The 15,687-nt window shown below is 46.1% G+C and overlaps 1 protein-coding gene across 4 annotated transcripts in view; it reads left to right on the plus strand.

Annotated features, from left to right (window-relative positions):
* The window catches only part of SLC35F4 (solute carrier family 35 member F4), a 118,413-nt gene extending 106,938 nt beyond the window's left edge, over nt 1-11,475 (plus strand). For all 4 annotated transcript variants that reach the window (XM_066552798.1, XM_066552799.1, XM_066552801.1 and 1 more), the window contains 4 exons: nt 6,766-6,891; nt 8,004-8,196; nt 9,489-9,578; nt 11,027-11,475. In XM_066552798.1, the coding sequence (XP_066408895.1) occupies nt 6,766-6,891; nt 8,004-8,196; nt 9,489-9,578; nt 11,027-11,268 (651 nt within the window). In that variant the 3' untranslated portion in view covers nt 11,269-11,475. The remainder of the gene's footprint in view (nt 1-6,765; nt 6,892-8,003; nt 8,197-9,488; nt 9,579-11,026) is intronic.
* Nucleotides 11,476-15,687: the final 4,212 nt, after the last annotated feature.

Raw genomic sequence — 15,687 nt, forward strand, 5'->3', positions numbered from 1 at the left:
CAAGAATCTTGACTCTTTGTTTCAGAAGGTTGATTTATTATTTTATTATATATATTATATTAAAACTATACTAAAAGAATAGAGGAAAGGATTTCATCTGAAGGCTTGAAAGGAAAACAATGGAATGATAACTTGTGACTCTCAGAGAGTCCAAGCCAGCTGACTGTGATTGGCCATTAATTAGAAACAACCAACATGGACCAATCAAAGATGCACCTGTTGCATTCCACGGCAGCAGATAATTATTGTTTTTCTTTTCCTCTGAGGCTTCTCAGCTTCTCAGGAGAAAAAATCCTAATGAAAGGATTTTTCATAAAATGTGTCTGTGACATATTCTGTCTTGGCATATTGAGCTGAAATTTTGTTAATTTTATTTTAAACTTAGTGGTGAATGCTTAGGTTCTAACCAAAGCAGTTTTATTCCTTGTTTGGATAGACAGATGTTTGTAATGTGTGATATATATTTCTTGTGCTACCCTGTCACTTTTTACACACAAATTTACATGTGCATGTGTCAAAATTGCTTTAAAATTAACACAGGTCTCTTCTGTGGAGGTGCGTTTTGCACTGAAGTGTTTAAAAACTCACTGGCAGTAAAATGGACCCTGCAAAAATTTAAAACAGAACTTGAACAAAATGTTGTGCCCCTGGATCTGGGGAAAGCAAACTTGTGTAATTTTCCATGCACATATCTGCCACATGCAGCAGTTTAAACTGTTGGCTTCACACCTTGGATGAGGAGTAGTGGGGATTTCTGCTAGTTCATTGGTGCAGATTCCCCTCTGAAATGGCTCAAGGTCATGTTGGGCACAGTCCTGACTTAATTATTGAAAACCATGAACTTCATTAGGCACTGGTTGGGGCCAGGTGTGGTGGCTGTGACCAGAAGGGACCAGCAGCAGCTGGATTTAAGTTCCATGGAAAGCATGGTGGATCAGGACACTCATCCAAGTCAGTTTGGTTTTTGAAAATGGGCACAGCAGCTTTTTCTTTTTTTTTTTCTTTCTTCTTTTGGTTTTTTTTTTTTTTTTGGTTAATAATGTGATAGGTTCAGAAATGAAAGCACAAGACATCCTGTTGTACAGGTATCTCATCTGGCTTTTGGAGCAGCCACCAGGACACTGAGTAGAGCACTGTGCTTGCCAGGCTGAGGAGGTGAGCCAGTGCTTGAAGGTAAAGCCAGACTACCTGGAGATCTATTTCCTACACAGCTGAAAATACAGAAAGATCAGGTGAATGTGACCCTCCCTCAGCCCTGACTGACTCAAAGAATAAACACGGTGTAAACCCCTCAGTTCTCTACAGAAATAACAGCAACCATAACTAACGCCCTCCACCCCTTGATCATCTGAAGAAATTGAACATTTTGTACCCTTTAAGTTAATTTTCATCTCAAAGCAGCATCTTTCTGGCAGAGCAAGCATAGCTCTTGTGTTCTCCTAGCCTGCTCTGTTTAAGAAACCTAGAAATAAAAGCTGTTTTCAGTTATTATTTATTTTTCAGTGACTAAAGAAAGGTTGCCATGAATATGCATTAGTATGAATTCTGTAAACACCATGGGGTTCACAGAGAAAAAACCTGGAGGGAAAACTGAGCAGCAAATCCTGCACATAAACTGGATTTCGCTGCTCACTGGCAGAGCCTGGATGCCCATTGCTGGAGAGGTAATTCACAGTGTTTTCCAGCAGCTCTCCTGACAGAATAACACTTAATTATGTTAATAACCACGTTCTCCAGTGTTGGAGAGCTAAAGTACAGCAGAGCAGCACAGACCCAGCTTTTTGTGCCTGAATGCCTCAGGAGAGCAGCAGGAATTGGGTTATTTGGGCAGTGAGGACAGGAAAAGAAATGAAGGTCTAATCCTATACCTTGAGCCATGTTTTTATGGAAAAAATCTGCACCCAGGAGCTCAGCCAGCTTTTCCAAGGAGCTCAGCTCAGCTCAGCCCCAGAGCTCCGGAGCCATCGGGCACATCTGGGTGACATTGAGGTGGGGATTCAGAGTTCACAGAATTCACAGAATTCACAGAATCACTGGGTTGGAAGAGACCTTAAGGAACATGGAGTCCAACCCAGCCCCAACAGCTCAACTCAACCCTGGCACCCAGTGCCACATCCAGGCTTTGTTAAACACACCCAGGCATGGGGACTCCACCACCTCCCCGGGCAGCCATTCCAGAACTTTCTCACCCTTTTTGTTAAGAACTTTTCCCTGCTATCCAACCTGTATTTCCCTTGGTGCAGCTCGAGGCTGTGTGCTCTGGTTGTGTCAGTGCTGCTGGAGAAAGAGCCCAGCCCCAGCTGAGCACAGGCACCTTTCAGGAGCTGTGAGAGTGATGGGGGCAGCCCTGAGTCTCCTTTTCTCCAGGCTGAGCACCCCCAGCTCCCTCAGGGCTTCCTCACAGGGTTTGTGTTCCAAGTGCTTGGGACAGCAGTGGCTCTGCAGTGAATTCCCAGCCCCCTGTCAGCCCAGTGTGGCTGCAGCAATCCCCAAACTGGCCACGGATGCCCACGGGCATGTGGGACCTGCCTGACATCCCTGGGATCCCCTGGCACCCTCCCTGCACACCTGAAAGCAGCTGCCAGCCAGGCTGCAGGGCTGGATTTTTAGATACCACATCTAAAGACAAACGTGTCTTGCTGCCCACCCATTCCACCATTGTGCAATGGCACAGTCCCACCCGTGGGGGCCCTGCAAAAGGCTGCACACAGACGTTTCAGCTGCTGTGGCTGTGTTTGAGGCACCAGAGTTGTGTGCTCTGCAGGGAGAGCCTCGTGCCATCAGTGGTGAAGCTGTAGCACCCACCCGAGAGAGAAAAGCACCAGGGGAGGTTTGGGTTGGGTGTCAGGAAAGATTTCTTTACAGAAAGGGTGGTCAGGAGGTGAACAGGCTGCCCAGGGGAGAGGTGGAGTCACCATTCCTGGAAGTGTTCAGGAAATGTGTAGATGTGGTGCTTTGGGATATAGTTTAGGGTGGATCTGGCAGTGTGAGGTGAAGGGCTGGACTCAGTGAAGTCTTTTCCATCCTTAACAATTCTCTGGTTCTATTTATCTATAAAGTAGTGCAGGTAGAGCTCAGGTACCTTGAAGTACTCCTGCCCTGGGCAAGGACACACAAAAACCATCCCTGCCTGCACCCCGGCCTTTGCTTGGACACTTGTGAACATCTCTCTCTCAAATTAATAACACATCCATGTTACACTTTGGGAAGTCCAGACAGCTTTGGCTCAAAGCAAGCACAAATACTTTAAAAACTTTACATATTTGAGTAGTTCTGCTGGCTTTTGCTGCTTAGATTTAGACACATGCTTATATGTTTGCATGTTTAAGCCCTTGATTGGGCTTCAGTGTGGAGTTGAATCCATGTTTTTTAGGTAGGTGCAGAGTAGTCTGGGGACATTTTCTCCCCTGAAAATGTTGACTTCAGCCTGGAGAGAGGTTTCTTCCCCATCCTTGAAGGTGTTCAGGTTGGAGGGGCTTGGAGCAACCTGGCCTAGTGGAAGGTGTCCCTGCCATGGCAGGGTGTTGGAACTGGATGATCTTTTAAGTTCTCTTCCAACCCAAACCATTCTGTGATTCTTTACACATCATTTTCTGCTGTGCTCCACACAGGAAAAAAAATGTTTCTGATAAACTGTTGGTTGGTCTTGCTCTCTTTCAGAGAAAAAAAGGAAAAAACCGAGGCAAGCTAATTTCATTCCTTACCTAGGAGGCTCCAAAAGAAAGTTACTACACTCTCCTATTAATTAAAAGCCTCATTTAATGAGCTGACAGCCACCTTTGCTTCCCTGTGACCTTGCAGAGCAGCCTGCAGATGTGAGCTCAGGTTTCTAAAGCCTAAAGCCTGAGGCAGGCACAGGTCAGCTGTGCTGATGCCCTGGTATGGAATATGCAGGAGGAGCCTTGAGCATGAAATTTAAATAATGTTTTTGCTGTTTCCAGTCTCAGGAGGTGTTGATGCTCCACATGTGTCCATCATTTTAGTTGTTTCAGGGGGGAAAAAAGTGCTTGGCTTTATAAATAATTGATTAAATTAGGGATCTGGCTCTCTAAATTTGGTTTAGACAGACTGGGAGTGAGTTTTTCATGATAGGAAGAAAGGGGATGATGGATCTACTCATTTTCACTGACACAAGGAAAGGAGTGAGCAGTGGGGGCACCAAGAGTTAAATCTCCATCCTTGCCCTTGGGAGGAGGGCATCACTACATTCTGGACTCTTCTGTTTTGCCTTCTGAGACTGACACATTGCTGGAAATCCTCCAGCTGGCAGCTGAAATCCTCAATTTCTGTGCAGGGCAGGATGTGAAGGGCAGCCAGGCAGGGCAGGGGGGTTCTGCACTCCCAGAGGAGAGGTAATGGACATCTGAGGAATCCTGGCTGTCCCTGGGCATTGCTTCCAGGCTGGGACCTCTGTGGTGTCTCCCAGGATGGCCCCACTGCTGGAATGTGTTATCCTAGGGAGGAAAAGGGGGAAACCTCCTGGTGCCCTCTTGCTAAAGCCCTGCCAGATCTCATCACACCACTGGGAGACTGGGGGGACTCCAGCCCACGGGTCTTGGTTTGAACAGAAAGGTGTCTGCTTAAGGAAGGCAGGAGCCTCCCCTGAAATGGAAAATGTTAACCCCCTCCCTCCAAATTACTATGATTTTGAAATTAAAAGGCTCTCAGGCAAAGATATGGGAATAGGAATAACAGTTCTTTATTAGGAAAAAAAAAAACAAACACCACCAAAAAAAACCCCAAATCTAATTGTACAAAAAACTCAAAAAACTATTGCCAGAGTCAGACCATGCCCTGCCCCCTGTGTGTCAGGGTGGTGGCACAGCCCCATCCCATGGGGGCTCAGCCCTCCTGCAGTGCCAGCTGTGGCTCTGCTGGAGCAGGGATCCTGCACAAGGGGGGAGTTTTCCTCTGCAGCTCCAGGGCTGCTGGAGATGGGCCTGGGCTCCCTCTGGCAATGCAGGGCAGCAGAAGCTGCTCCTCTGGCAATGCACTGGGCAAAGGCTGCTGGGCTGTCCCAGCACCTCAGATTGGATCCAGGTAGGAATGCTCGGCTCCTCCCCTGGGCGCAGCATCTCCCCATGGGATGATGGGATTGGATCAGCCCTGCAGGGACACTCAGTGGCCATGGACAGCAGAGATCTCCTGGAGGGAGGATTGGCTGTGGAGAGATAAAGAAAAAACTGCCCCATGAACAGAGGATAACTGCCCCAGCTCTGACAGATGACTGTAGAATGCCCCCATTTCGCACCTAAGGCACCATAGCACTGGGGAATCTGGATTTCAGCTCCATTTCATGGTGAATTTGGAGTATCAGTGGTACCCTCAGGTTTTCCTGACCTGTGTCCTGGAGTTGGGGTATTTTACATGGAAGTAAGGTGGGACACAGACTTGCAGTGGGGTTTGTGGCTTTGGCACAGCCACTGCCATGTGAGGGGGTACCTGCGTGCCTCAAGGACTGGTGAAATAGGGCTGATGGTGAGGGGCAAGGAGTCACAGCTGCAGCCAGGAGATGAGTTTTCCTGGGAAGATGTTGGCCTGGATGTCTATGGGATTTAGGAGCACTGACATTTTTACCTGGAGCCTCACAGATTGGCCCTGCCCTGGGAGGTGATTCTGGGTTCCCCATTGTCCCCTGTGTGGGAACAGCTTCACCTGAGTCAGCTGTGTCCCTGTCCTGTGTGTCCCTTGAAACATGGTTTTGCTCTGCTGACTGGCTCTGCTGAAGTTATTTTGTGGGATTTTTTTGTGCTTGTTGCCTCAGTCTGGCTCACATCTGCCTGGGGTGAGTGAGTGTCAGTGATTTTCTGGGACTCTTGGCAAAACTGTGAGCTCTGAAAGGCTGTTTTACATGAGGGCACATGTTTGGATCGAGATGGAGTCTTTGAAGTCTGTGAGCTGAAGCTTAGTTTTATCCAGGACTAAATGTTTCTTAGATGAAGTTCATTGAGGTTTTCAAGAGGCAAAGTGCCCATATCACATTGGTGTTGGCTCAGGAGATGTGCACTGGCTCAGGAAACACTCAGTGGAAGTTGGGTATTCAGTGCCTTTGAAATTCACACCCCACATTTACCTGCTGAGGGCAATTAGGTGCAGAGGGGGAGTTTTTTAAAGAATAAAACACTTTGGGCTCCCTTCCACTTCCTTAAGGTTCTTGGAGTCAGGATTTCAGATGTGGTGTAGTTAATGATTCCTGTTCTTTTTCTTTGAAGCTCCTTAAATGCTCTCTCTGGGACTTTCAAATGAGGCCAAAAACCTAAGCACAGATGTAAAGCTTCATGAAGAAATTTGGTCGTGTCTGTCCAAAAAAAGCTGTTAGGGCACAGCCAAAACAGCTGGAAGAGCTCCCTGTGGTATCCTGGTATTCCAAAATACAGGGCTCATTCCCCTGGACTAATTTCCAGGCTGTTTGGCCACCTAAAGTTTGCATTTCAAGTCAAATTGGTGGCTTTGCTAAATATTTCTTTTGTTCTACAGGAGAGCATGATACCTTAAGATTTCTTGATCTTGCAGTTGCCTCTCCAATGTGGATGTTTAGCTGACAAAATCCATAATGATGGATGTTCTGTCAGTAGGCCCCAGTGCTGTAGATCCACATCCCTGTCAGTGCACACACTTTCATTTTGCTTTACATCTCTCCCACGATCTTTCCTATTTAAGGGAAAACAAGAAAGCTCCAAGTCAGAGCAAGTGGGTGATGACGCTCTTGAGAAGCCCCTCCCAGTGATGATCTCAGCTTTACACTGCTTTGCTTTGTCTGTGCAGATAGTGGCAGCAATAATGGCAATCACAGGAATTGTGATGATGGCATATGCAGATGGTTTCCAGGGTGATTCAATTATCGGGGTGGCCTACGCCGTGGGATCAGCCTCCACCTCTGCACTGTATAAGGTAGGTCACAACTGTTTGTTGGCACTCCTAAATTCATTCACATTAAAAAGACACAAATACAAAGAGAGTGGCTGTAAAATAAATGTTTTGTTGTGTTCCTCGCTCCTGCGTCACTCACGTTGTGACAATGTCAGGAAATCTGCCGTGAGGGTAATTAGTTGTCATCTGCCAATTACCCAGAATGGCTTTTCTTGATGAGCCTTTAATGAAATCTCCACTGCCACGCCAGGAGGAGTTTAAGATCATTTTTAAATCATGGCAACAAGAGTTTATCAACACTTTTCAAGGGGGCTCTCCATGTGCAGCAGGGAGGAGAGCCAGGGTGGACAACTCATCCTCATCCCAGGTCTGCCCTGCAGCCCCCTGGCACAGGCTGGGCTCAGAGCCCTGGTGTGAGCCTAGCACAGGCCGTTCATAGGGGACCCTTCTGCTTGCAAGAAGTGGCTGCTCTGGAGGCTGAGGGCTGGGAAAGGCAGGGATTCTGTCTCAGGAGCAGGTTGGGCTGAGCATGGCTGTGTTTGTTTTCAGCTGCGTGTGTCGAGTTTGGAATGGATTGTGGTGGGATCAGAAGCTGCACTTGCAGCTTTAGACTTTGCTCATCTCACTCAAAAATTTGTTGTGGCCTTTCAAAAGTCACTCAAAGGCCATGAATTGAAGCTCATAGAGGACAGGTTCTCACAGAGTGAGCCCTTCCAGGCTGGTTTTCCTCTCACAGCAGGGTCATGCTGTGGAAGTCACTGGAGCCTCTTCCCAAACCCCAGCATTGCCACACACAGCCCAAATCCTCTACAATTACTGCATGAATGGTGTGTCCTTGAGTTCTTGGTTTATTCTTGGTTTTTCCTGGGTTCTTCTACACTTGCTCCTGGTGGCATTTTGTGTAAAGCTTTGTTATACAGACTCAGCCATCCCCGTGGTAAAGACATGGAGCTAAAACCCAGGAAAGGGCAGAAATCCCACAAAAGATCCCCTTGCAAGACTCTTGTGAGGGAAAAGGGCTGGGCTGTGGCAAGTTGGCCCTTGCTGCACTCTCCCCAAGGGAATGGAGTGCTTCCATGACAGCCATGGAATCTAAACCCCTCCTCTCTCCTCTCCTCTCCTCTCCTCTGTAGGTTTTGTTCAAAATGTTTCTTGGGAGTGCAAACTTTGGGGAAGCAGCTCATTTCGTGTCCACCCTGGGCTTCTTCAACTTCATCTTCATCTCCATCACCCCCATCATCCTCTACTTCACAAAAGTGGAGTACTGGTACCCCTTCTCTGCTGTGCCATGGGGTTACCTGTGTGGAGTAGCTGGCCTCTGGTTAGGTAAGTGAGAAAACTATTTATTTATTTATTTTTCTAGCTCTTCACCCCTCCAACCCTTTATAAAATTGGCCTTGGGCACAATTTTCCCCCTGTCCCCTTAAGCAGCAAAGCTCTCTCACAGATTAATTCTGGTCCCTGTGCAAACTGGTGCTCCTTAGAAATGATTCATATTTTTCATTACACTTCATGAAACATTGCTATTAATTGAGATACGGTTAATAATTGATAGGTAAGCATAGTTATAATTAATAATAATTAATAATTAACAGTAATAGCAGGGAGTAAACATGAAGCAGCACTACTAATTGCCCATTTTTTTCATCCCTACCATAGTTCCACACCAATGCTCCTGTCTCTGGCACAGTTTGGCTGCTGTAAATCCCATTTCAAGGGGCTGCATGTTTCCAACCAGCTCCTGGGGGATGTTTGTGCCCTGACAGGAGCACCCCCAGTGCTGGGCACCTTTCTGGGGGTGCTGCAGGCTCTGGGCAGGGCTCACATAAGGCTCCCTCTTTCTGAGCCAGAATTGCCAGCAAAATATCTGTTAGATTCAGCCCCAGGGCGTTTTAATTTCCACATATAACAACCTCCTTTCCTTTGGTAAAGTCTCTTTTATTCCATAATTGAAGAGGTTTTTGTCTCACTAGTGTTTATTAAATGGAAGCAAAGAGAATGTCATTGCCAATCCCATCCTGAGCTGTGGCCAGGCTGAGCTGCTGGGAGCTCCTTGAGCTGCTCCAACCACAGCTGCAGCTGCCCTGTGAGCTCCTGGGGGACCAAAATTAGGGATAATTTATCACCCAAGCGTAGAAACCCAACCTCATGCAGGGGACTCAGCAGCAGGACTGAGTTGTGGATGATCAAAAACTTAAGTTTGTTTTTAATCTTTGAAGGAAAAGTTTAACTTAAGCAATCTTTAAGGTATTTCTTAATCTTTCAAAGAAATTGGAGCTCTCTGGGAGTGTTGTTGTGTAACAAAAAAAACCCCCAAAACAACAAAAGACCAGGTTTTTTGTACCTGATTAAAGCCTGTGCAAAGCCATGAAATATGATAACCTCAGTATTATGGTTTGTGAAAGGCCATTCAGCCCTCCCTTTTCCCCCGTGAAGAATTTCCTATAATTTCACACTCATATAGAGAAAAACAAAATCAATCACTTTGTGACAACTCCCTCGTTGTGGTGTGGATACTTCATATCACATATTGTATCTGGAGGGTCTAGGTGGAGGAGAAATGCCTCACTCTGGTGTTTTTCCCATTTTCATGGGTTATTTTCTCTGTTTTTCCCTAGCTTTCAACATCCTGGTTAACGTTGGGGTGGTGCTGACCTACCCCATCCTGATCTCCATCGGCACCGTGCTCAGCGTCCCTGGAAATGCAGGTACCAGTGCCACAGCTGCTGCTGCTGCTGCTGCCAAAATGAGCCCAGGGGAACTCAGAAAGCAGTTTATTGCTTAAATAATTTGTTGGGTGGAAATTTAGTCCACAGTCCTGCCTTGAAAAACCTCTGCTCTTGAACAGCTCTCTGCCCTTCAGTCTCAGCCTCGTCGCTCTGGGGGTTTTGAGCACAGAAAAGATCTGGTTTGGGGGAATGTGGCTGTGAAGCCGTGCCTGTGGGAGGCTGCCTCAGGCTCAGGTGGGCTGTGGGGGCTGCTGTGGAGCTGGGAGGATGGGCCTGGAGGCACCTGGAGCTCTCTGGTCCATGTGCTGCTCTCTCCCCATCCCTGGTTCCTGTGCTCTCTGCTGATGCAGCCTGTTGAGGATAAAGAGTTACCATAAAGTGCTTTCTGTCTCAGAAATCACAGAATCACAGGGTCATTAAGGCTGGAAAAGACCTCCAAGATGATCAAGTTCAACCTTCAACCAAATATCCCTGTGCTCACTAAACCATGAAGTGCCATGTCCACTCATTTTTTGCACTTTGAGGGATGGGGACTCCACCACTGCCCTGGGCAGCCTGTGCCTGTGCCTTGCCAGTCTTTCAGAGAAGAATTTTTTCTGAATATCCAATCTGTCCCAACTTGGGGTTCTCCTGTCCCTTGTTCCCTGGGAGCAAAGTCTGAGCCCCACCTTATTGTATTTGGATTCCCCCCAGATGAAGGAAGGAATGATGAATCTGACCCCCCATGTTCTCAGAAGGCTCATTTATTATTTTAAGATACTGTATTATATTAAAGAATACTGGACTAAACTATACTAATGAATACAGAAAGGATACTTACAGAATGCTAAAAAGATAATGAAAATTTGTGACTCTCTTCAGAGTCCTGACACAGCTTGGCACTGATTGGCCATTGAGTCAAAACACTCACACTAGAAACTCACGAAACAACCACCTGTGGGTAAACAATCTCCAAACACATTCCACATGAGCACAACACAGGAGAAGCAAATGAGATAATTATGGTTTTCTTTTTTTCTTTGAGGCTTCTCAGCTTCCCAGGAGAAAAATCCTGGGTGAAGGGGATTTTTCCCCAGAGAATGTAAATGCCACAGCACCTGGGGCTGCACTCTCTTCTTTCAGAGAGCAAGAAGGTCCCCCCTGAGCCTCCTTTTCTCCAGGCTGAGCCCCCATCACCATGGAACTCTTGAGGTTTAACCCAGCCCCTCCAGGCTTCCTCAGAGCCTGCACAGGGTGGTGAGGACAGAGGAGCTGTGGCACCTCCAGCACTGCACTGTCAGATCAAAGCTCAGGGAGATCTGAGAGCCCCACGGCCAATGGCACACCCAGAGTGTGACAAAGGGTCACAGGGACGTGCCAGGCTGCTCCTGGTGCCATCCTCCACCCTGCTGCTGTTCTGATCCTGTGGTTCTTTCCTCTCCTCCCAGCCGTGGACCTGTTGAAGCACAAAATGATCTTCAGCGTGGTGCGGCTGGGGGCCACCATCATCATCTGCATGGGGTTCCTGCTCATGCTGCTGCCCGAGGAGTGGGACGAGATCACCCTGAGGTTCATCAACAGCCTGAAGGAGAAGAAGAGCGAGGATCACTCCGAGGACATCACGGAATCCAGCGTGCACACGAGGAGCAGGAGCAGAGCCAACGGGACAGTGTCCATCCCGCTGGCGTAGGGCTGGAGGAGTCTCCCTGCAGGCAGATGTATATTCTGTGAATATAGCTTAACTTTCCTCACCACCTGTATGCTTCAAAAAACGTCATCTAACCTGAGCAGGGGGTGAACTGTAAGATAAGAGAAGTACATCTATAATAAATGTTTACATTTATACACTTAACGAGGAACGGGTGTAAATAACTGCAATAAAATCTTTTGTAATAAACAGGTGTTTGAGTTTGTGTCTTTCTCAGCTGGTGAGTTTAAAATGTGGATCAAGTTTACATCGTTTATCTCTCTTTGCTGGCAGAGGTAGAGCTATTTTGGAAGATACAAATCTTGGATATTTCCAGGTAAATCTCAAAATTTAACATCTTGACTTGCTTTCAATGAAGTGCCCTTTCAGCCAGGTAGCAGTTTTGGAAAAGCATTGCAAACCTCTCCTGGCATTTTGGAGAATTTATTTCTGATGTTCACATTGATATTCCCAATTATTATCAGAATAAATATTCCATGATGTGCAGAACATGAGGCCTCTCCTCCCACACCACACTGAGCTGTGCCTCCTTCCAAAATCACCTTTCTAGAAGTGCTGGAATTTGAGTGCCTTTAGTAAAGCAAAAAATAGCTTTATTTACCTTGTTTTTTTTCCAGAAAAGCTGCACTCCCAGCTGAGCTGCAAGAGTTTCAGGAGAGATGGAACACCTGGGTTGTCACTGTCCCTGGGAAATGCCATTTCCTATTTTCTAGAGCATTGGGACAAATGAATATTTTTCTTAATCTCCACTGTGGAAAAGTCTTTCAAAAGCCAAGGCAAACCAACCAACCTCCCAATCCCTTCCCTAGGCCTGCTGCTGAGTCATTTAGGCTGGTTTGCAGCATTCCTGGGATTGACCACTGTCTTTATTTGAGAGCACTTGACTGGCAGGCAAACTTTTTTTTCAGGAAGAATAAAACCAACTAAAAAGTAGTTAGGGGTGTTTTTGATGGTATTTCTGCCAGTGGGAAAAAAAATCATGTAGATAATAATTTATTTGACACTTCTATTGGATGTTTTTTAAATCTTTTAATGTTCATGTCTAAACTGTTCCTTGCAGCCAGCAGAGCAGAAAAAACATTTGTGTGTATTTAAAAAAAACCCCACAAACTTGGGCTCTTTCATCAAATGGCTGTAGAATTAGGGCTGCAAAAACCAACCCAATCAGCTGTCCCCTGTGCCCTAAACCCAGAGAGAGGTGTAAGGTTTGCATGCACACACAAGCCTCTTACAGCTCCAGGTCTGCTGCTTTTGAGAGGAGACAGACAATATTCCAAAAATGTTAATTATAACGATACTGATGGGCTGAAAGCACCCAGCACATGGCAGCTTGGCCTCTCCCCACAGTTTTTGAGCTGATACACTCATTTGCATTGCTAGATAGTTTTGGGAATTCAGAGTTTTACTGAAATTTTAGCTCCTGCCAAACTGAACACATGGGGAAAACAAAACTTTCAGCGTGCACTGATGAGTACTTTTTGGCAAGCAGCCTCATGGCAGCGTCTTCAGGACTGGGACTGGATCCTTCAAGGAACCTCATTGAGAATTCTGCAGGGAAAATCCTGTGAAATCCCATGGTTTGAGTCAGCTTTCCCCTGCTTAAGACATTCCATGGCCAGGGGCACAGGGTGTTAAAAACACTGTGATCCCATCAAGGAAGGCTTGAGGAGAGCACCCCTGCTTTGGCTTGATGTTCATAGATTGATTCAGGTTGCAATATTCAGATGTGTGAATTCTTTGCTTTTTGCCAAGGTTGGGATTAAATGGCCAGACAGTATTTCCTGTTTGGACTCAGATGTTTATTAGTTCTTATCTATGTCACAGTCTCACAAACCCTGAGTTCTACAGCACTTCACTCTAACAAACTAAAAATGGAGCCCCATCTCTCTCTCTACAAGGCCTTTTAGGGATAAACTGTCTAATTAAGAAATTACACTTAAATTAATTTTACTTTTAACCCAATAATCAACCACCTGTGGCTGCAATGTGGACTTTTTTATTTACAACTACACAAAACCACCCAAACCCATGGAGAAGAAGCTGAAGAAGGACCAGCCTCCACCCTAAACCTTCCATCTTAGCTTTATATATATTGCTATATTCTAAAACCTTAAACTCTTAAGGTTTCCACCCTGTGATATCACACACTTCTATTCAAACTCCACACCCACAATCCCAGTGCTATCATTCGATTTTGGAATCCTTCTCCACAGCCTCAGGTCAAATGCAGTGTTCTCTTGGGGGTCAGTACCTGTCAGCACAGAAAGTCTGAAATTCTCAGCAACCAGGGTTCCAACAGAATGGTTCTTAAAGATTTTCCAGTCCCATCCCCCTGCCATGGCAGCAACCTTCCACTATCCCAGGTTGCTCCAAGCCTGGCCTGGAACACTTCCAGGGATCCAGGGCAGTCACAGCTTCTGTGGGCAGTCTGCTCCCAGATGTTTTCCAGGGGTGCTCATCCCCCTCAGCCGTGCCTTAACCCCCTTCCTTCACCCTCTGCCCAACCTCCAGTTCAAATTCCTCATTAAGCATGGACATAATGATTTTTCCTGGAGTGCAGCTCAGCCTTTCAGCTGGAGAAAACCCCACCAAACCCAAGAAATCAGACAGCAAACAGAGGCTCTTAGGCCTGATGCTGTTGGTGATCCATCAGAGGAACAGCAAACCAATAATCACCCCCATCAAGGGGTTGGACATCAGCACCTCCACTGCTGTGGTTGTCTCTGGCAGCCCCTTCTGCCCTCCCCACCAATGTGAGGCTCCATTTCTGTGGCACTGCCTCCCAAGGAAAATGCCACTTTTGATCCAGCAGCTGCCTTATCAGATTCTCCTTATCACTGGAAGGAGAACAGAACGTGTCAGTTTGTCCAACCTCCTGTATCCACAGGAGCTGCAGAGCCTGCAATTATGGCAAACAGATATCACAAAACATCCATCTTTTGGGGAATTCAAACATATCCATGTATCACTAGACACCTTTTAGGGGCCGGTTTTGCCTCCTGGCAAGCAGGAGAAACAGCCAAGCCTGTTTGCCATCACTTTTTGCAGGCATTTGCTTCACTGGGTGGGCCTCCAGAAATAAAAACAAAATTCCAGCCTACACAGGGAAAAAAGGAGCCACATTTTAATGGACTGGGGTGTTTGTCACACCTTTGGCATTCCATGGCAATCACTGAGAGAACACATCACACTTTGGAATCCCTCCCTGCCAAGGTGACACTCAGGGCAAGCAGCTGTGATTGCTTTTGATGAAAAAAATGCATGACTCAGTTTTGCTTGTTCAGAGGTGTTTGGCAAAGCACTCTGAATGGTCATTGTTATTTATCTGCTCTTGCATTTCCTTCCTCTAAGAATCCTGGAAGTGAATACGTGCTCTAATATGTGAAACAAAATATTTGTTATTTCTCTGCTGTAAAACCTTATGCAAACATGAAAGGTAATGATAAAAACTATCATTATCAACATCCTTTAAGGCTGATCCTTCTATTTTTCTATTCTGGAGCATCCCCAGCAGTGCCTGCCTTCTCTGGGCAGTGTTATCAGCACCACCCTGTCCCCAGCCTGGGCTGAGATCAATGTCCCCTGCCAAAAGGAGCAGAGGGAGGAAGGAGCCGTGTTCCTTGACCTCACACATGTGTAACAACAACCTTTATCAGCCACGGCAGTTTGTGCCCCAGCCAGGGATGTTTTCCTCTCTTTGCTGATCCATTTGTTCACACTGTCACTGCCTGAACGTGCTGCAAGCAGGATAAACACCAGCCTGCATTGCTGGGCTTGTTTCTGCTTCACTCACTGGGGATTGGCAGAAAAGCCCAGGCGTTATTTTGGCAAAAATCCACCCCTCCCACTTTCCATCTCCTCCTTTGCCCACGTTTTTTTGTGATTTAAAATTCATTTTTTGAGGAGAAACTTTAAGGCAGAGGTGATCCCCTGCTGCAGTTGGGTGTTTGAGTGGTTCCCTATTGTATCTGCATTGGAAGGAGTGATGAATCTGACTCCATGTTCTCAAAAGGCTAATTTATTATTTTATAATATATATTAAAGTATATAAATTTATATTAAAGGATATATATTTAATATATAATAGATGATATATATTAATATATATTTTTGTAATTATTTTATAATATTATATTAAAGATTACTATACTATACTAAAGAATACAGAAAGGACACCTACTAAAATGCTAAAAAGTTAATAATGAAAACTCCTGACTCTTTCCAGAGTCTCAACACAGCTTGGCACTGATTGGCCAAAGAGTGAAAACAACTCACAGCAGAACCCAATGAAACAATCACCTGTGGGTAAACAATCTCCAAACACATTCCACATGGGCACAACACAGGAGAAGCAAATGAGATAAGAATTGTTTTCCTTTTCTCTGAGGCTTCTCAGCTTCC

The sequence above is a fragment of the Molothrus aeneus genome, chromosome 6 (assembly GCF_037042795.1).
Source record: "Molothrus aeneus isolate 106 chromosome 6, BPBGC_Maene_1.0, whole genome shotgun sequence".
In the NCBI taxonomy this organism is placed as follows: domain Eukaryota; kingdom Metazoa; phylum Chordata; class Aves; order Passeriformes; family Icteridae; genus Molothrus; species Molothrus aeneus.